At 39.8% G+C, this 21,080-nt stretch overlaps 1 protein-coding gene across 2 annotated transcripts in view; it reads right to left on the reverse strand.

Moving 5' to 3' along the window:
• The window catches only part of PEX7 (peroxisomal biogenesis factor 7), an 88,388-nt gene that overhangs the window by 59,951 nt on the left and 7,357 nt on the right, over positions 1–21,080 (reverse strand). For both annotated transcript variants that reach the window (XR_012517174.1, XM_039467948.2), the window contains exons 4-5: positions 3,694–3,771; positions 3,208–3,316 (exon numbers count right to left, since the gene is read on the reverse strand). Coding sequence is in view for 1 of the 2 variants with exons in the window: in XM_039467948.2 (XP_039323882.1) it covers positions 3,208–3,316; positions 3,694–3,771 (187 nt within the window). In the remaining variant the exon portion in view is untranslated. The remainder of the gene's footprint in view (positions 1–3,207; positions 3,317–3,693; positions 3,772–21,080) is intronic.

Below are 21,080 nucleotides of genomic sequence, written 5' to 3' on the forward strand. Positions count from 1 at the left end.
ATGAGGTGTGCTTTAACTACTGAATCCCACACATTAGGCATGGTTATGACTTAACGCAATTAGATGGAGTCTGTGACAACAATAATTCAGTTTTAAATGATTCCAAAGATAATTTACTTCATATTAATCCTCTTCATAAAAAGAGCTCAAATATTCTTCCCTTCTATCTCATATAATTTAGAAATATGAATTCTGTACTAACATCACTACCATGAATTAGGCAAAATGCAGTGTCTTTAGGGAACTCTGCTAGGGAAGGTAAATCTAGATCTATTAATAGTTCTCTAAAACTTCCCCCATTTTGGCCTGTCTTAATTTAGCTAATGATAACAAATTTGATTCTAGATTTGCAAAATTATACAGCCTTGAAGGTGACTAATTCTTGGAATAAACTAAATGTTACATTCTTGTACCTTATGTTAAAATATAAATTGTTGTAATCAGTTGAAAGATACACTTAACTGTATGTGTGCAACAGGATTAGACATAAAAATACATCTTGACTGCTTATCACATAAGCTTCCACCATGAAAAACAAGTATTTTACAACTTTGGGTTCCATACTACAAACTTTGCAGTTGAGATTACTTTACGCAAAGATTATGTTATGGCTGTAACATGCACTTGCCTGTAAGCAAGAAGACAAAGAAAGAGAATTAATAAAGATAAACTCACTAACAAAACTGAAAAAAAAACTAAGCAGTTCTCAAACTAAATAACCCACTTCTCTGAATTCAGCACTGGAACCATTCTGTAGGTTTCTCGAAAAAAAAAAAGAGTTGAATATATTCCTTTGAAAACAGACGCGCAATTCCCATTACCTCAAATGGAACTAAGCTGTCAAGTTGGCATCTCAAACAGAGCTCTTCCATAGACTAGTACAGTGCTTCCCAAATTGGGCTGCTCACTAGATTCAGCTGGGATTTAAAAATATACCTCAGAGAGGTATTCTGTCTTTTTATTCAGCAAGACTATAAGATGAAGCCCAGAATTCTGCTGCTGTTTTTTTAAGCTCACCCAATGGTTCTGATGATTAGCGAGATTTTAGAATCACTGGACTAGTATGTTACTAGTCCATGCATTCCAGAGCCTGCCTACAGCAAGTTACTCTAGAGCTCTGTTCTAAGAGTTTTCTTTCTCAGATGAGCACTAACTGTCCATTGTTACAGCACATATACACTACAAAGGCCATTCTGATGGTCTTCAAATATGTTCTGCTCTCTCCACATTCCAACTTTTGCTTCCTGCTTCTCATTTCCTAACTCTTACTTATTCATGAGGTAGCAGCTTAGACAGGGAAGTGACCTGATCAGCCAACCCTGACAAGCTCAGGAATCCATTTATACATTTCCAAAGAATTCTGGGCACACGTGTTAATAATAAGAGGTAACACTTAAGGCCGGGTGCAGTGGCTCATACCTGTAATCCCAGCACTTTGGGAGGCTGAAGCTGAAAGACTGCTTGAGCCCAGGAGTTCTAGACCAGCCTGGGCAACACAGTGAAACCCCGTCTCTACCAAAACTACAAAAATTAGCTGGGCATGGTGATGTGTGCCTGTGGTCTCAGCTAGTAGGCTGAGGTGGGAGGACTGTTTGAGCCTGGGAAGCAGAGATTTCAGTGAGCTGAGATGGTACCACTGCACTCCAACCTGGCCAACAGAGCTAGACCCTATCTCAAAAAAAAAAAAAAAAAAAAAAAAAAAAGGTAATACAGAACGTTTACTCTACTAGTCACTGTCCTAACTAAGCCCTTTATGTACATTAGCCACTTAATCCTCCTCAAAACTTCATGATGTAGATACCATTATCACACTGATTTTAGAAATGAGGAATGAGGAGACAGAGGTTAAGCAACATGACCAAAGAACGTCTCATAACAGCAGGAAAGTAGAACTTGACCCGAGGCAGTCCAGCTCCAGAATCCTTGCTCCTGACCACTGTGCTATATTACCTCTCCTTCAAAGAACTTCACGGTCTTTATCATTAGCTGCTTCTAGTTCTTGTCTTAGCATTCCTCTTTCCTACTGGACTACATGCTCTAGGAGGGCAAGGACTCCATCTGTTTTCCTCACTCAATCTCCGGTGCCCAGTAAATGATGGACATTCAATAAATATCTGACTGACTCACTGGCAATGTCCTTCTCAACAATCAAGATGAACTCAGATATGTTTTTAAAATTCAAATAAGATGATTACTCCCGTATCTAATGTAACAACAATTAAAAATATTTTAGTGTTTGGCTCTGTAAGGCATTTGGCTATGTAAAAGAATACACAAGTGTTACAGGAAATGTATGAAAACAAGAGAGGCAAAGATGATCTCAGCACTGCATTTGCTTACAAACGCATGGCACATAGCTCAGTAAATAAATGCTCTTGTGTTTGAAATGGCTAAGGCACAATGAGAATTCTGGAGCTTGCCTTGGCTTTTTACTATACCAAAACTCCTTCCAATATTTTTGCAGAGTGGAAGAAGAACTTTGAATCTTTTAAAAAGTACCAAGTAGATTAATATTTGTAAATCATCACAAAGGATTTCAGGAAAATAGCAAATGTTTGAGAAATCAATCTTACAATGAGTTCCCCAAGTCATAAAAATTGGCAGAAAACAGCTTTACTGTATCCATTTCCCAAGGAAAGCTTTTAAAGAATATATTTTGGAGCTTACAGGTCCAGTACCTGATTTTCATCAAATCCCCTCTGATTCATCTGAAGGCTTAGATGTCCAGCCAATTTAGTGAATACTGGCCCCTTGGGTGCTCTGATATACGCAATAGCTTTAGTTACCAATTATAAGCCAGTGATACAATTTTTACTCACAAGGCCAGACATCTCAGTTCCAAACTCAACTTGCTCATCGACAAACAGATGCGTGTCTCAGAGGTTCTATAACAGTGTTCTAAAACAAAACTCAAGACCTTCTTTTTTAAACATAGATCATATCTCAGTTGTAACATTATCATCCACGAATTTGTCCTTGCCAGAAACTGAAAAATTACTCTTTAGGAGCTGGAATCATCAAAAGTAACCTGAACCTCACCTAATTCTTGTCAAGAGGTTGACAAAGAAGGAAAGTCTTAAGAGCACAAAAGAATAGTAAGACTCCTGTTTTCTCTCTGAATCTAAGGTACACAGCGCCACCTAATGGGAAAAACAACACCACCTATTCACTACAAGTAAGGCTTTTGGCAAATACAGAATTATTTACCTGAGGCTGAGGCAAAACAACCAGGGATGTGGGGAGACCAGATTGTGCTATAAATGACATTTTCATGGCCTCTAAAGGTGTACAGAGACTTTCCGACAGTTGGATCCCACTACAAATAAATGAACACATCAATTACTCAAGAGGGATAAATTCAAATTTATGCTTTTACACATACTATTTATACCCATAAATGATATACATTTATATATACATGGACAATATTCATGCAGATATCAAGGATTTTTAAAGCTCTATTTTGATATAAAGCAAGATGGTATTTAAGGGCCAAACTAATGCTGAGCTAACTATTAGTTTGCGGCCAAAAGATTACAAAATGTTAAGTTCTAATAAATGCTTTAATTTTTTTAAAGAAAATCAGCTGTCCAATCATAAAGCTACAGAAGTATGTTTGGAAAAGAAAAAAAGATTCAGTGGAAACTCTAGAGAAGGGAATATTTGTTTTTGAATATAATAATGCTAACATACCAATTTGACAGTTTGATCCCATGAGCCAGACACCACAAGCTGTTCACCTCTGGTTTGGCTCCAATCAACACTATACACCTAAAAACATTTGAAAGTATTTAGAAAGCAAAAGAGCATCAAGTTCAACACTGCATTTTATTTCTTGTTATATAACAGTAAGAGGCAGAACAACTAATTTACTATGTCAAAACATCAAATAATTCCTGTCCATCTCAACACGGTGTCTGAGAAATGAAAGGCTGATCTTGTCCATTCCTTTAGACTTATTCCTTACAAATAAGACTCCATTTTGCTTTAATAGAATTCTACAGAATACTTCCAAACCTTCTTCACTAAAACAAATTATACATATTTTAAAACCTACCAAAAAATCACTGTTTGCAGGTCCACGAAGAAATGTCAAAGCAGATTAGAAAGTTAGTCATCTAAAAAAGCTTGCTGGGTCAATGTTTATCGGAAAGCATTAAAATTCAATTAATATCCCTATCTGGCCTTTCTTAGAAAAAGCTTGCAGGAACCAGGTGGTCCTTCCAGATCTCTTGGTAAACAGTTTTAGTTATCCAATGCTGCCATTCTAATGTATGCTTCACTCCTCTCAAGGAACCATTTCAAATGAACCATTTGAAAACTTTCGGAAATGTTTTCATTCTTCCCTTTTATATAACGAATTATACACAGATCACTCCTGTAAACTAAGCTTCAACAAAATATGTGAATAATTATACTTTACAAAATTAGTCCTGGCAGGGACCTGAGTATATGCCCTTCATATGATCAGTCAGCAGGTGACTTTGAATCTTATTACTCTCCCCAACATATATGTAGGAAGTATGAGTATCTGGGCTTAAGCCACTTAAGTGTGGGTTACTTGCTCTCTGCTGCCCACTACTATGTCGAGCCTGAGGACATAGTCGTGGGCAGCAGAGAGCAGGAGGCTGAGGAAAAAAAAAACATCAGTAATACTGATCCTGTCTTTATTTAAACTGTTGATGCTTTGTTGCTTGTAGGCAGAATCTTAAAAAGTCAAACTTAGAGAAACAAACTGTAGAATAGTGATTGCCAGGGGCTGGGGGTGTGGGAAATGAGGCTGTATCAATCAAAGGATACAAACTTTTAGTTATAAGATGAATACTTTCTAGAGATTCAATGGTAACTATAATAAATAATAATGTATTACTGAATACTTGAAATTGTATACTTGAAATTTGCTGAGAGTAGATCTTAAATATTCTTACCTCATACACAAAAAATGGTAACTATTCAAGTGATGGATATGTTAATTAGCTTGATTGTAGGAATCATTACTCAAGATATACTCAGATCAAAACACTGAGCTGTACAACTTGGTTTGGTTTGGTTTTGTTTTTGTTTCCTGAAACAGGGTATTGCTCTGTTGCCCAGGCTGGAGTGCAGTGGCACAATCTCGGATCACTGCAGCCATGATGTCCTGGGCTCAAGCGGTCCTCCCACCTCAGCCTCTTAAGTAGCTGGAGTCACGCTTTCGTGTGCTACTACACCCAGTTTTTTTTTTTTTTTTTTTTTTTTTGTAGAGACAGTGTCTCACCATATTGCCCAGGCTGGTCCCAAACTCCTAGGCTCAAGCAGTCCTACCACCTCAGCCTCCCAAAGTGCTAGGATTACAGACGTGAGCCACGATGCCCAGCTTATAAATTTTTATTTGCCCATCATAATAAACCTGGAAAAAAGTTTAATAAAAATTATATTAAGCTTCCAAAAATAAATAAAATATTGATATTTTGTTCATCATAAGTTTTGGCATTAATTTTTATTTTTTAAAACATTATATTAACAAATTATGTTGCTTATCAAGTTTTTTGGGGCCCCCTTAAATTGTGTATCTGAAGTGAGTGCCTCATACATCCTACCCTAGTCCTGGCCCTGCCCTGCTGCTGCCCAAGTTCATGCAGAAGACAGAGGAGTAGCTGGAACACTAAAGGAAGCACAATCCAGCAAAAGACAGCAGCTATGAAGGGAATAGAAGGGGCAGTGAAAACCAAAGAGCTGCCCTGGCCATCTGCTAGTTATGGATAGAAAAAAAGACTGGTTTGGAAGCAATCACTGAAGATCTTGAGAGCTAAAGAGTTTGATTTTAACCTGTAAATTTCTCCTATAAAGGACCATATAGTAAGTGGTAACTTTCTTCAAAAAAGGTACATTTCTTCTATAAAGGGTCATATGGTAAATATTTTAGACTTTCCAGGCTATTTGGTCACTGTCACAACTACTAAACCCACATCTTGTAGCACAACAAGCAGCCATAATCGATACTGAATGAATGGGCATGGCTTGGTTTCAATAAAACTTTATTTGTAAATCGAATTGCAGGCCAGATTTGGCCCTGGCCCATGTGTTGTAGTTTGCCAGTCTCTGCACTAGGCTGATGTAAACAGTCAAAAATAAAAATAGCAAACCTTTATTGAGCACTCTGAGTGCCAGATGCTGTTGATAAGGACTTTATGTATTTTATTTCATTTGATCTTCATTTATATGAAGTAGATACTATGTCAAGGCCCAGAAAGGTTAAATAACTTGTCCAGAGCCCCAAAGCTAGTAAGGGGCAGAGATGAAATCTGAACCTGGGCAGCCTAATTGCAGAGCCCACCCTTAATTGCTATGCTAGGCTATCTGTACAGCATGCTACTTGAGGGTACTGTTGAATCAGAACTTCTTGGCTACCTTAAGCCATGATATCAAGGAAATAAAGCTCTACCCCTGCTGGTATCACCCTTTACTGGAGCTACATTTGGGCCCAGATTGATTCCATTGTGTTTTCATGAATTACCCATACACAAGATATTAAAGCCCCTGTCCACTTGTGAATTTCCATTTATCCATCAAGATGTGGCCCCGTTACATCCCTTATGAAATAAGCTCCCCTGATAAGCCTTTCTGTGAGTCATATGCTGCCTTCTACGTACTCCAACAGCAGCTCACACCTACTTCTAAATCAGCACTTGCCATATTGTATTTACTAAAAAGAATGTTAAACAACTGTCATATCTGCTAGATTTTAGAGACTCCTAATGAGCAAACATCTTGTACACATATGTTCATCACAGTACAATAGGTACTCAAACACTGGTTAAAATAATTTAACCAATTAAATTTTCTTTACACCCTCAATCATCGCTAGGTAGGTACAGAGAACTACTAACTAAATACCGGCATCATCAGCTCAGACTCCATTGCCTCCACACACCTCCAGTGTGATGCAGCTGGTGAAACCCTATGACTCCTCACCTTTTTTTTTTTTTTTTGAGACAGAGTTTCGCTCTTGTTACCCAGGCTGGAGAGCAATGGCGCGATCTCGGCTCACCGCAACCTCCGCCTCCTGGGTTCAGGCAATTCTCCTGCCTCAGCCTCCTGAATAACTGGGATTACAGACACATGCCACAATGCCCAGCTAATTTTTTGTATTTTTAGTAGAGACGGGGTTTCACCATGTTGACCAGGATGGTCTCGATCTCTTGACCTCGTGATCCACCCGCCTCGGCCTCCCAAAGTGCTGGGATTACAGGCTTGAGCCACCGCGCCCGGTCGACTCCTCACCTTTTACAACTGCAGGAGCCTCCATCGAAAGAGAATCCAGTTTGAATCAACACCAAAGACAGGAAGTAAGAAAAGAAAACCATGCTGATGGCACTGCTACTGCCAGCTGTCTTCTGTTGCACAACCAAGGGGCAAGCATTAGGTCTCCATGACGGAGCTAACAGCGGGACATACATGGTGGTGAAGTTAAAAATGGGATAATAAAGAAGAAAATAGGCCGGGTGTGGTGTCTCACATCTATAATCCCAGCACTTTGGGAGGCCAAGGCAGTTGGATCACTTAAGGCCAGGAATTCAAGACCAGCCTGGCCAACATGGTGAAACCCCATCTCTACTAAAAATATAAAACTTAGCCAGGCATGACGGTGTGCACCTGTAGTCTCAACTACTTGAGAGGCTGAGGCAGGAGAATCGCTCCTGGAAGGGAGAGGTTGCAGTGAGCTGAGATCATGCCATTGCACTCCAGGCTGGGTGACAGAGTGAGACCCTGTCTCAAAAAAAAAAAAAAGAAAAGAAAAGGAAATAAAGGCAATTCAATTAATAAATACTTTATGTGTTTTACTATGTTTATAATATTAGGATATAGGAAAGGAACTAACAGATCAGGAGACTGTGTGGGTTGTTTGTTTGTTTTTTTTTAATTAGAAAAAGAATAACTACAGCAGGCATGGTGACTCATGCCTGTAATCCCAGCAATTTGGGAGGCTGAGGTAAGAGGATTGCTTGAGGCCACAAGTTCAAGACCAGCTTGGGCAATGTGGCGAGACTCCAACCATATACAAAATTTAAAAATTAGCCAGGTGTGGTGACAGGTAACAGTAGTCCCAGCTACTCAGGAGGCTGGGGTGGGAGGACGACTTGAGCCCACAAGGTCAAGGTCAAGACAACAGTGAGCCATGATCATGCCACTGCACTCCATCCAGCCTGAGTAACAGAGAGAGACCGTCTCAAAAGCAAAACAAAACAAAACAAATTATAGACATAAGCACAAAAGCGGTACTTGGATGGAAGATTCAGCTTGGTGCTCAGAAGAGGAGGATTGAAGCGGGGCCCTGAGGGCTGGCTAAAATGTCAATAGGCAAAAAAGCAGAGGTGAAATAGTAACCAGAAAACTTCCCTAAAGACATACAGCACCCTGAGATCAGGGGTAGTAAACACTGCAAAATAACACCAAGGTTTCGTGGCTGAGGACTGTCAGCGATGGCGGCATTAATAAAAGTGAAAGACTGAAGGAAGGAAAATAATGTAATTTTATATATACTGTGTTTGAGGTGGCAGTAAGACAGGGTTTGGGCATTAACCTCAAGCTCTGAAAAAAGTTCACAGCCAGAGAGATGTTTGGGAGACAGCCAAAAAGGGAAGAATGAATTCCATTATCCCAATGTCAACCAAATCACTCACCTATTCAACAAGTATTTATTAGGCACCTACTATGTACTAGGCACGAGAAAGGGGGCTAATAATTTAGACAAGACCAGCCCCCATATTTATTTTAGCAGCAGTAAACATGCTATAAATGTATAATTTAAAGTTGCAATTAAAAAAAAACTACAAAGAAAAAGCAGAGTAAGGAAAATAGAAAATAATGACAAGGGCAGGGGGTCACTTCTCAACACAATGGTCAGAGACTTAAGTGCAGTTAAACACTGAACTCTGCAGATATGAGATGAAAGGCTCAGGTTACAGAGAACAGGGAAAGACCTTGAAGCAGGGAACAAGCTTACCAAATTTGGGAACAGCAAGGTTGAATAGTTGGGAGGGATAAGATCCTAAAGGGAATTTGTGTATGATTCCTCTTAAGAGGTTACAACCATCAACCATAAGTTACCACTTAGATTAGCATCCTTCTAACTGCTCTCCCCATCCATTTTTGTTAACTTCCAATCCACTATCCATACTACATAAAAAGTAATCTTTATAAAATATAAATTAAATGTCACTCCCCCGTACAAAGCCTTTCAGTGATTTGCCAGTATATGCAGCTCCTGCAACTTAGCACCTTCGCTCGACGTTATGTGAGATTCATCCATGTTGATTCTTATTACCCAAAGGTCAAAATCATGCAAAACTATGCATGACTTAGGGATGCATACACATGTAATAAAAATAGAAAGAAAAGCAAAAAAAAAAAATACATAAATAGAAAATTCAGCCTAGCAGTTACTCTAGGAAGAAAAAAAAAAAAAGGAGAGAGAGGAAGGATAGGACCAGAAAGGGTAACCAGGGGATGCCAGCAGTAAAGGTAATGTTTCATTTCTTAAGCTAGATGGTGAATGCATGTGTTCAATACATCATTTTTATATCTTACATGTATTTTATAACCTATTAAATATTTCATAGAATTTTAAAACTGCAGTGTCTTTCCACTGATCTTAGCACAATGGCCAAAACACGGACAGCTCCAAGCACGTAGGCTCTAGACTTTCTGATTGAGGTGCTCTTTCATTTGCCTCTAACATTACCCTGGCCTCTCCACTTGAATAATTCATTCCTACTTCCCTTTTAGACCAAAGGATGCCCTCCCTGCCCCTTCCCGAGACAAATCCTCCCTTCCCACAGCATTGCATACATTCACAGTGCTTACCACATCAGACATTAGATAACCAAAAGCCTGCCTCCCAAGACAGGGCAGGGACTGTCCAGGAGGGCAAGGGCACACCTAATGTGTTCGTCGTCCCAGCTAGCCTGGTACAGTCTCTTGCATACAGTAGAGTTAGTAAAAGTTTCTGGAATGAAGGAAGAAAAAGAGAACAAATCTGAATGGAAAGCACATCTCCTATTAAGTCTACTCTTCCATGTCTTCCTTATTCCCAGCCTCCCCCTCCACTCCCACTCAAATAGTGGCCATGGCAAATGCACAAATGAAATATAAAAAGGAAGAGAGAGATGCGGTGCCTGACTTTATGCTTTAAGAGCAGGGTCCTCTAGAGGCCTATCTTATGAAATTACTCTTGGCAGTGGTGAAGAAAATTAACCAGGAAAATGGAAAAAGAACAAAACCCGCTGCACAATGTTTTGTGCTTGCTTTATGAAATCTGAACCTCATCAGAACTACGGTTTGAGAGGACAAATTTTATTACTGAAACCAATTCCCAAAGAGCTCATCTTTAATCTACTGTAAAGTATTGCCCTTTTTAAGCTGGTCTATTTAATTAAAAATTGTCAAATAGAAACTATGTCCAGAATTTTGATTCTTATCTATATCAATACAAAGGCAAGGGACACTGACTTTTAATTACCGAGTGATTGGAAAGGGCTATATATTTAAGGTGAAACTTAAATTTTCTCTTTTTTTCCTGTTTTGACACAGGGTCTCACTCTGTTCCCCAGCAGGAGTGCAGTGGCATGAGCATAGCTCACTGCAGCCTCCACCTTCTGGGCTCAATCGATCCTCCCACCTCAGCCTCCCAAGTAGTTGGGACCACAGTTGCACACCACAAAACCAGCTACTTTGTTATTTTTTTGTAGAGACGAGGTTTTACCATGTTACCCAGGCTGGTCTCTAAATCCTGGGCTCAGGTAATTCTTCTGCCTAGGCCTTCCAAAGTGCTGGGATTATACGCATGAGCCACCATACCCAGCCCTGAAACTTACATTTTCCAATTTTTTTTATTATAAAAATTTTAAAACAGTAGAGAGAATGGTATAATAAACCCCAGGCACCTATTACACACCTGCCATAACGATCAGCATGTTGCCCATCGTGTTTCCTCTGGCCCATCATTGACTGAATAACTGACTGCTGGAGTATTTTAACATCAGACCGTTTTACCCCTGAATACTTCAGCAGATAAGGCCTGTCCATCTTTTTTACAGAAGCACAGGCCAGTTTCACACCAACAAGATTAAAAATGACTACTTAATATCACTTAACACTCCGTCCTTATTCATATTTCCCTGACTGTCCCAAAACTGTTTTGTTTTATTTTGTTCACAGTCGGCTTATTTGAATCAGTATCCAAATAAGACTCACATTTTACACTCAGCTGTTACATCTCCTAAGTCTCTTCTAAGCTAGGACAGTCCTCATCCCCACATCTTGCTCTTCCTGCCCCTCATCCCATAATATTTATTTGTTGAAGTTATTGTTCTTGCAGAATGTCCTACCTTCTGGATTATCCCAATTGTTTCCTCATGGTGGTAATTAACTTTTTACTCTACCCTTCCAATTTCCTCTAAATTAGAAGTTAGATCTGGATGCTTAATCAGATTCAGTTCATTTTTTTTAGCTCCCAATTATATTAGGAGGCATATAATTTCTGGTTGACCCACTTTTAGTGATCCTAAGATTATTCAGAGAATGTTTCAATCTTAAACTAGTGGTTTTAGCATCCACAATGATCCCTGCCTAGAGTCATTATTTCATTAGGGGCTACTAAATGGTGATTTTCTGTTACTCCTTCTGCATTTATTAGCTAGAACTCTGTTATACAGAACTTTTCTTATCAACTGTTTTATAATACCACAATAAAACATACAAAAAAGGAAGGGTAAATGCCTTGATTCTTTACTTTTGTTTATCAATTTTCAGAATAATGAGCTGGTTGTCCTAATAATCCTCAATGGTGACTACATTTTTCCTAATCACAACTCCATCTCCATGTAAGGACTGAAAAGGTGTGTGTATGGGGGGAGGGGTGTTGAAATTTGCTTTCATTCTTTTGGATGTTCCAATAGTCTCATCTTCGGCCAATGAGAGTCCCTTCAAGTTTTCTCTTCCCTTTGATATGTCTCCAGTGGCCTTTCATAGCTTTCTTGCTTTCTGACAAAAGAAGATGGCGTGCATTCCTGCCCAGTCCTAGAATAAATGACTTATCCAAAGACACTACTCCTTTTTGTGGCAAACAGTATTTAGAGACCATATTCAGGGTACTAAGAATATTCACTGCTACTTACTTGTCACTTCTTCTAAATTTTTATTGCGCAAAAAAACTAGGAAATATGTAGTTTTTTAGACAGAGAAAAATAAATCGCAAGTTTATATGACTATTCCCCATTCAACTTTAAGATCATTTCTACTTAACTTCTTTATACTCATGAGGCTTTTCTCTCACTTTAAAACTTACAGTTTCTAATAACATAATTACTGGTATGCCTTATCCTACAATGTACATGAGTTTCAAAGTAACAATGTTAACTTTTTGAATGCAGTTTCAAATTTCTTTCCAATTCTTTGCTTGCTTTTGTTTCTTGAGACAAGAGTCTCACTCTGCCACCCCGGCTAGAGCACAGTGGCACGATTTCACTCACTGCAACCTCTGCCTCCTGGGTTCAAGCAATTCTCCTGCCTCAGCCTCCTGAGTAGCTGGGATTACAGGTGCGCACCACCACACCCAACTAATACTTATATTTTTAGTAGAGATGGGGTTTCACCACGTTGGCCAGGCTGCTCTCAAACTCCTGGCCTCAAGTTACCCATTCGCCTTGGTCTCCCAAAGTGCTGGGATTACAGGCGCGAACCACCTGCCCAGCCCTAATTCTTTCTGTTTATCAGACTTACTAGGAATGTATAATCACAATGCTGGGTTTTTTAAGTCACTTGAAATAATTATTTTCAATACCTAGTTATGGCATCAATTTGATAGAATTTTAGATTAATGTGCTTGCTTTAAATTTTTAGCAATTGCTTTTTCCTTTCCAACTTATTAATATATTGTGATTTTTTTAAATTTTTTTTAATTTTTTATTTATTTATTTATTTATTTGTAAGACAGTCTTGCTCTGCTGCCCAGGCTGGAGTGCAGTGGTGTGACCTCAGCTCACAGCAACCTCCGCCTCCCTGGATCAAGTGATTCTCCTGTCTCCGCCTCCTGAGTAGCTGGGACAACAGGCGCACGCCACCACACCCAGCTTATTTTCATACTTTTAGTAGAGACGGGGTTTCACCATGTTGGCCAGGATGGTCTTGATCTCTTGACCTCATGATCTACCTATCTTGGCCTCCCAAAGTGCTGGGATTACAGGCGTGAGCCACTGCACCCAGCCCACTGGGATTCTTTTTTTTTTTTTTTTTGAGACGGAGTTTCACTCTTGTTACCCAGGCTGGAGTGCAATGGCGCGATCTCGGCTCACCGCAACCTCCGCCTCCTGGGTTCAGGCAATTCTCCTGCCTCAGCCTCCTGAGTAGCTGGGATTACAGGCACGCGCCACCATGCCCAGCTAATTTTTTTTGTATTTTTAGTAGAGACGGGGTTTCACCTTGTTGACCAGGTTGGTCTCGATCTCTCGACCTCGTGATCCACCCGCCTCGGCCTCCCAAAGTGCTGGGATTACAGGCTTGAGCTACCGCGCCCGGCCGGCGGGGTTCTTAATTACATAAAACATTTCAATGGTTCCAAGGTCAGAACTATAACACAAGTTATATTTGAAGAAATCTTATTTCCATTCTAGTTCCCTGTCCCCTGCTTTCTCCCTTACCCCCTTTCAAGGTAACCATTTTTATTACTTTTTAAATTATCTTTCCATTGTTTCTTTTTGAAATGTATATATACCATGTATATATTTATAATACATAACAGGTATGTACTTTTTAAATATAAAAGCATAGTATATAACAGGTATATAACTACATATATAAAAGAGGCATGTAACTACATGTATGTAACAGCATACTACATACCTGTTATATAGTATGCTTCTATTACTCTCTTTATGTAAAACATAAATTTTAGATATATAGCTCTGCCAATAATTTCACTTCGAGTTAGCTTGCAGCAAAACTAAACATAATTGTTAGTTTCATATACGTTTAAATTATCAAATAAGATTTCATAATTCCCCTACATATGCTCGCTAACAGATTCTAAAATCAGAGATATGGAATTTTAACTTCTATCTATAATTCACTAACTCACTTCAGAGACATGCATAGTGTTCATCTTACAAATAAGTGCAGCAAAAATAAAATTTTTTAAAAAAGAAAAAGAGACATGCATAGTGTTGACACCTACACTTTGTGTATGAGACAGACAATAGATATAGTAGCAATAGTCATGCTTGAAAGTCCTTCTCCATCTGCACACATTCTATTAAAGTTTCCATCTATTTAAAACTACCATTTTCTCTTTAAAAAATTTTAGAAAGCATTGAGGTTAAATAATGTGTTGAGAATAATGATTTTGCAAGGTAAATCAAATCACTCCTTTTATTAAAGATTTTTTAAGTCTACATTTTGAATATTACAATCCCCAAATTATTAGTTAACACACTTATCAAGGTCATTAGAATTGAATGTTGATCAAGTCAAGGCAGTGGCTTCCAAACTATGCTGCACATTGGAATCACCTGGGAATCTTTAAGTAATAATGATGTCTGGCTCCAACCCCCAAACACTGTGACCTGGGCATGAAGATTTTTTAAAGCTCCTGCCTGGACTTGGTGGCTCATGCCTGTAAACCCAGCACTTTGGGAGGCCGGGATGGGAGGATCAAGAGGTCAGGAGTTTGAGACCAGCCTGGCCAACACAGTGAACTCCTGTCTCTACTAAAAATACAAAAAGTAGCCAGACATAGTGGTACATGCCTGTAATCCCAGCTACTCAGGAGGCTGAGGCAGAACTGCTTGAACCCAAGAGGTGGAGACTGCAGTGGGCTGAGATCACACCATTGCACTCCAGCCTGGGCAAAAGAGCAAGACTTTGTCTCAGAAAAAAAAAGAAAAAAAAAAAAAAAGATTTTTAAAAGCTCCCAAAAGTGATGCTAATCTGTTGCAAAGTTTAAGAACCACAGACTTAAGTCTGGGTACAGTGGCTCACACCTGTAATCCCAGCAGTTTGGGAGGCTGAGGCAGGCAGAACACCTGAGGTCAAGAGTTTGAGACCAGACTGACCAACATGGTAATACCCTATCTCTACTAAAAATACAGTATTAGCCAAGTATGGTGGTGCATGCCTGTTATCCCAGATATCTGGGAGACTGAGGCAGGAGAATCACTTGAACTCGGAAGGCAGAGGTTGCAGTGAACTGAGTTCACGCCACTGTACTCCAGCCTGGGCAACAAGAGCGAAACCCCCTCTCAAAAATAAAATAAAATAAAATAAAACTACAGTTAAGCCTTTGCACACCGTTTTCAGGTATTGAAATTCCAAATGCCTGAATTACAGTCTAGTCCTACCTGATAGCTAATACCTGAAGAAGTAAATTGAGTAGAAAGTGGGTAATACTTATCTACCTATATATGTCCTGTTTTCTGCTCACAGTGTGTGGCCCAAAATCTACACAGTCTACCTTTCTCCTGAATTTTCAAAGCATAAGGTCCAACCCCCACCATCCAGGTATTTGAGGCCCATCGGGATAAAATCCTTACCCACTTCCATTACCTCATCTCCTACTACACACTCTCTATGCTCCAGGCACACCAAAGGACATGTGGTTGTATGAACACGCCACCCTCTTTCACAAGTCTTTAACTTTTGTAGATGCTCTTCTCCATCAGAAATGTTCTTTTCAGTTGGATGTGGTAGCTCATGCCTGTAATCCCAGCACTTTGGAGGCCAAGGCAAATAGATTGCTTAATCCCAGGAGTTCAAGACCAGCCTGGGCAACATGGAGAAACCTCATCTCTACAAAAAATCCAAAACTTAGCCTGGCATGGTGGCACAGAACTGTAGCCCCAGCTACTTGGGAGGCTGAGGAAGGAGGATTGCTTGAGCTCAGGAGGCCAGAGGATTGCTTGCCTCAGGAATCAGAGGTTGCAGTGAGCTAAGATTGTGCCACTGTATTCTACCTGGGCAACAGAGTGAGACTCCATCTCAAAATGAAAACAAAACAACAAAAAAAGAAATGTCCCTTTCCCTTTGGGCTGCCTAGCAAACTACTAACTGCCCAAGACTCAGGCCAAATTAGCACCTCTTCTGTGGCAGTCCCTGGTTCTCCTCTCTGTGTATCTTCTAGACAACTCTTTTCAACATCTATCATGTTGTATTGAATGGTTGGGTTTTGTGGGTTTTTTTTTTTAATTTACATGGGACCCTAAATGGTTTGTTTGCACGTCCCAAAACTACAACCAGATAACAGCACGAGTCTTATTTACACCTGCAACATCAATGACGGGCACATCCCTGATATCATATGTGCTACAAGTATAAGCAGCTCTGCCTTTTCAATACAAGTCTAAACTTCAAAATATAAAACAAACCCAAAAGAAGGTAAATGCTTTTAAAACATGAAAATTGAAAAGTGATGATATATCACATCCTAATGGCAGTAAAATCCAAAAAGTGAGAATTGATTCAACTGACATCTAACTAGAAACTATTTTTCTGTACAATCACAATGTTTACAGGAAAAGGCTTTAAACTGCTATTATAAATTGCAATAAAATCTTACTGCATTAATCCACTGCAAAATGAATGGCTAGGCGTGACTAAATATGCAAAAGGAAATATATCAAGTCCAACTATTTCCTCAACTTTTTAAAAAGGAAAAAAAGCAGGATACAAAGAAAGAAAAAAAAAGGCCTTCAGTTGATAAATCCATTGTGCAGCTTTAAATGTAAATGCATTTCTGAAGAAAACACATTGGTTTTAAATGCAGGACTGGTTGTCATTCTGAGTTAATACTTTTTATTGGTACCTGATATGGATTGGCTTTGTGTCCCCACCCAAATCTCATCTTGAATTGTAATCTCCACGTGTTGAGGGAGGAACCTGGTGGGAGGTGACTGGATCGTGGCTGCAGCTTCCTCCATACTGTTCCAGTGATCATGAGTTTCCACGAGATCGGATGGTTTTAAAAGTGGCAGTTTCCCCTGCTCTCTCTCTCCTGTCACCTTCTGAAGGTGTCTGCTTCCTCTTCACCTTCCACCATGATTGTAAGTTTCCTAAGGCCTCCCTAGCCATGTGAAACTATGAGTCAATTTAACCTCTTTCCTTTGTAAATCACCCAGTCTCAAGTATTTCTTTACAACAGTGTGAAAAAGGACTAATACAGAGAATTGGTACCAAGACAGTGAGATACTGCTATAAAGATAATCTGAAAATGTAAAAGCAACTTTGGAACTGGGTAACAGGCAGAGGTTGGAATAATGTGAGGGTTCAGAAGAAGACAGCAAGATGTGGGAAAGTCTGGAACTTCCTAAAGACTTCTTGAATGGTTCTGAACAAAATGCTAATAGTGATATGGACAATGAAGTTCAGGCTGAGGTGGTCTCAAATAGAGATGAGGAACTTATTGGGAACTGGAGTGAAGGTCAGTCATGCTATGCTTCAGCAAAGAGACCGATGGCATTTTGCCCCTGCCCTAGAGATCTGTGGAAGTTTAAACTTAAGAGCGATGACTTAGGGTATCTGGCAAAAGAGATTTCTAAGGACCACAGCATTCAAGAAATGGCCTGGTTGTTTCTAAAAGTGTATAGTCACAGGCATTCATGAAGAGAGGATTTGAATTTGGAACCTATATTTAAAAGGGAAGTAGTGCATAACAGTTTAGAAGATTTGCAACCTAACCATGAGGTAGAAAAGAAAAACCTATTACCCAGGGAGAAATTCAAACACGCTGCAGAAGTTTGCATAAGTAATAAGGACTGGAATGTTAGTAGCCACGACAATGGGGAAAATGTCTCCAGAGAATGTCAGAGATCTCTGGAGCAATCCCTCCCATCACAGGCCCAGAGGCCTAGGAGGGAAAAAGTGGTTTTGTGGGCCTGAGCGGCCTTGCTGCTCTGTGTAGCCTCAAGACATGGTGCCCTGCATCCCAGCTGCTCTAGCTCCAGCCATGGCTAAAAGGGGCCAAGGTACAGCTCAGGCATTGCTTCTGAGAGTACAAGCCCCAAACCTTGGCAGTTTACATGTGCTGTTGGGCCTGTGGGTGCCCAGAAGACAAGAGTTTAGGAACACTTTACACTGTTGGTGGGAGTGTAAATTAGTTCAACTAATTGTGGAAGACAGTGTGGCGATTCCTCAAGGATCTGGAAATAGAAATTCCATTTGACCCAGCAATCCCATTACTGGGTATATACCCAAAGGATTATAAATCGTTCTATTATAAGGACACATGCACACGAATGTTCACTACAGCACTGTTTACAATAGCAAACACTTGGAACCAACCCAAATGCCCATCAATGATAGACTAGACAGGGAAAATGTGGCACATAAACACCATAGAATACTATGCAGCCACAAAGAACGATGAGTTTGTGTCCTGTGTGGGGACATGGATGAACCTGGAAACCATCATTCTCAGCAAACTGACACAAGAACAGAAATCAAACACCACGTGTTCTCACTCATAGGTGGGTGTTGAACAGTGAGAACACATGGACACAAGCCGGGGAGCATCACACACTGGGGTCTGTAGGGGGAAAATAGGGGAGGGACAGCAGAGGGTGGGAAGCTGGGGAGGGATAACATGGGGAGAAATGCCAGATATAGGTGATGGGAGGAAGGCAGCAAACCACACTGCCATGTGTGCACCTATGCAACAATTTCACATGTTCTTCACGTGTACCCCAAAACCTAAAATGCAATTAAAAAAAAAAGAAGACAACAAGAGTTTAACCTCCACCTAGATTTCAGAGGATGTATGGAAACACCTGCATGTCCAGGCAGAAGTTTGTTGCAGGGGCACAGCCCTCATGGAGAACCTTTGCTAGGGTAGTACAGAAGGGAAATTTGGGGTTGAAGCCCCCACACAGAGTCCCCACTGGGACTAGTGGAGCTGTGAGGAGACAGCCACTGTCCTCCAGACCCCAGAAAGACAGATTTGCTCACAGCTTGTACTGTACACCTGAGAAAGCCACAGACACTCAATGAGAGCCAGTGAAAGCAGCCATGAGGACTGCACCCTGCAGAGCCACTAGGGTAGAGCTGCCCAAGGCCATGGGAGCCCACCCCTTTGGATGTGAGACATGGAGTAAAAGGAGATCATTTCAGAGCTTTAAGATTTAATAACTGCCCTGCTGGGTTTCAGACCTGCATGGGGCCTGTGGCCCCTTTGTTTTGGCCAATTTCTCCCATTTGAATCATTTAGCCAATGCCTATAGCCCCACTGTATCTTAGAAGTAACTTAACTTCTTGTTTTTTTTTTTATTTTATAGGCTCATAGGCAAAAGGGATTTGCCTTGTCTCAAATGAAACTTTGGACTTGGACTTTTGGGTTAATGCTGGAATAAGTTAAGACTTTGGGAGACTGTTGGAAAGTCAGTTGGTTTTGAAATGTGAAAAGGACATGAGATTTGGGAGTGGCCAGGAGTGGAATGATACGGTTTGGCTCTGTAACCCTACCCAAGTCTCATCTTGAACTGTAATCCGCATGTGTCAATGGAGGGACCTGGTAGGACATGATCAGATCATGGGGGCAGTTTTCCCGATGCTGTTCTTGTGATAGTGTGGGAGTTCTCAAAAGATCTGATGGGTTTCCCCCTCTTTCTCTCTTTTCCTCCCTCCTGCCACCTTGTAAAGAAGGTATCTGCTTCCCCTCCACCTCCTGCCATAATTTTAAGTTTCCTGAGGCCTCCCCAGTCATGCAGAAGTGTGAATCAATTAAATCTCCTCTTTATAAATCACCCACTCTCAGGTATTTCTTTATAACAATGTGAAAACAGACTAATACAATACCTATCATTATAGACTTCTCAGCTTCTATCATTACCAAAAAGTAAATAATTGATTCATTTTTTTTAAAAGTAAACAAGATTTTAACTCTTAAAATGAATAAGCAAATACATTTCCTCCATAACAGAATACTAACAGTTGCATACTTACGTGAAAACTAAGTTTTTATAAGCAATGCTCAAAAACCTTAATGGATCAAATATGCTACAAAAATTCAGCAAATTGATAAACCTTGCTATCTGACAATGAGAAGAAATGTTAACTATATTTTAAATTGTAATAAGCAAACTCAGTGGGAAAATAAGAAATTAATATACATGATTTATGTCATTTTTAAAGTCACTTCAACTCACTCTCAGTAGCACAGTGCTCTGAGAAAGTAATAAAATAAAATTGTCAATTCACTCTTATTTTTCTACTTCTCACTGAATTTTTTAAAATTTGTATTATATATTCAATAGCATTAAAATAGGCAAGGCTAAAGGCATTTTATGGGACTCAAAAGACACAACGACTTCTGCAGACATCAGTTAAACAATACAGAGAAGAATCTGATTCCTACTTTGATACTAAGTTTTGCAGCCTTTCACACAGATAATGTTCATGCTTTTCTTTCTCTGTACTTCACCAAGACCTGCATTCCTGCATCTAAATCTTGGATTTCTCTTTTTTACTTCATCTAACAACTGGAAAATTGACTGTTGGGCATATAGCCATCAAGTGGTAAAGTGGGTATCTGGAAAAGGTCTAACTTGTTTTACATTTTTCAAACCCTATTATAATAAGAGCAAATAATAATACTAGCTCATATTTATCAGTGCTGGTTCTGGTGAAAGCACTCACAGCAATCCTGTGATACAGACTAATAAACTTAGTTTGCAAACAAAAACCCTAAACTTCAGGAAAAACATGTGATATACCCAAGGTCTCACAACAGGTAACTTAACGAAGCTGGGATTCAAATCCAAGATTGACTAAAACCATAGTACACATCTTTATAATATACTATCTTCCATAGCAGAAAATGACCCATTAATTGCTGCTCTATTTTACAACATAGCTTCCCTGAACATACTGCTGGAAAAAGAAAAAAGAAATTGGCTATGCTCATTCATTTATTAACTTTTTAATACATTTTTTTTTAAGACAGAGTCTTACTCTGTTGTCCAGGCTGAAATGCCGTGGCACGATCTCAGGTCATTGCAACCTCCACCTCCCAGGCTCAGGAGATTCTTGTGCCTCAGCCACCAAATAGCTGGGACTAC

This window comes from Saimiri boliviensis, chromosome 4, assembly GCF_048565385.1.
Source record: "Saimiri boliviensis isolate mSaiBol1 chromosome 4, mSaiBol1.pri, whole genome shotgun sequence".
NCBI classification, from domain to species: Eukaryota; Metazoa; Chordata; class Mammalia; order Primates; family Cebidae; genus Saimiri; species Saimiri boliviensis.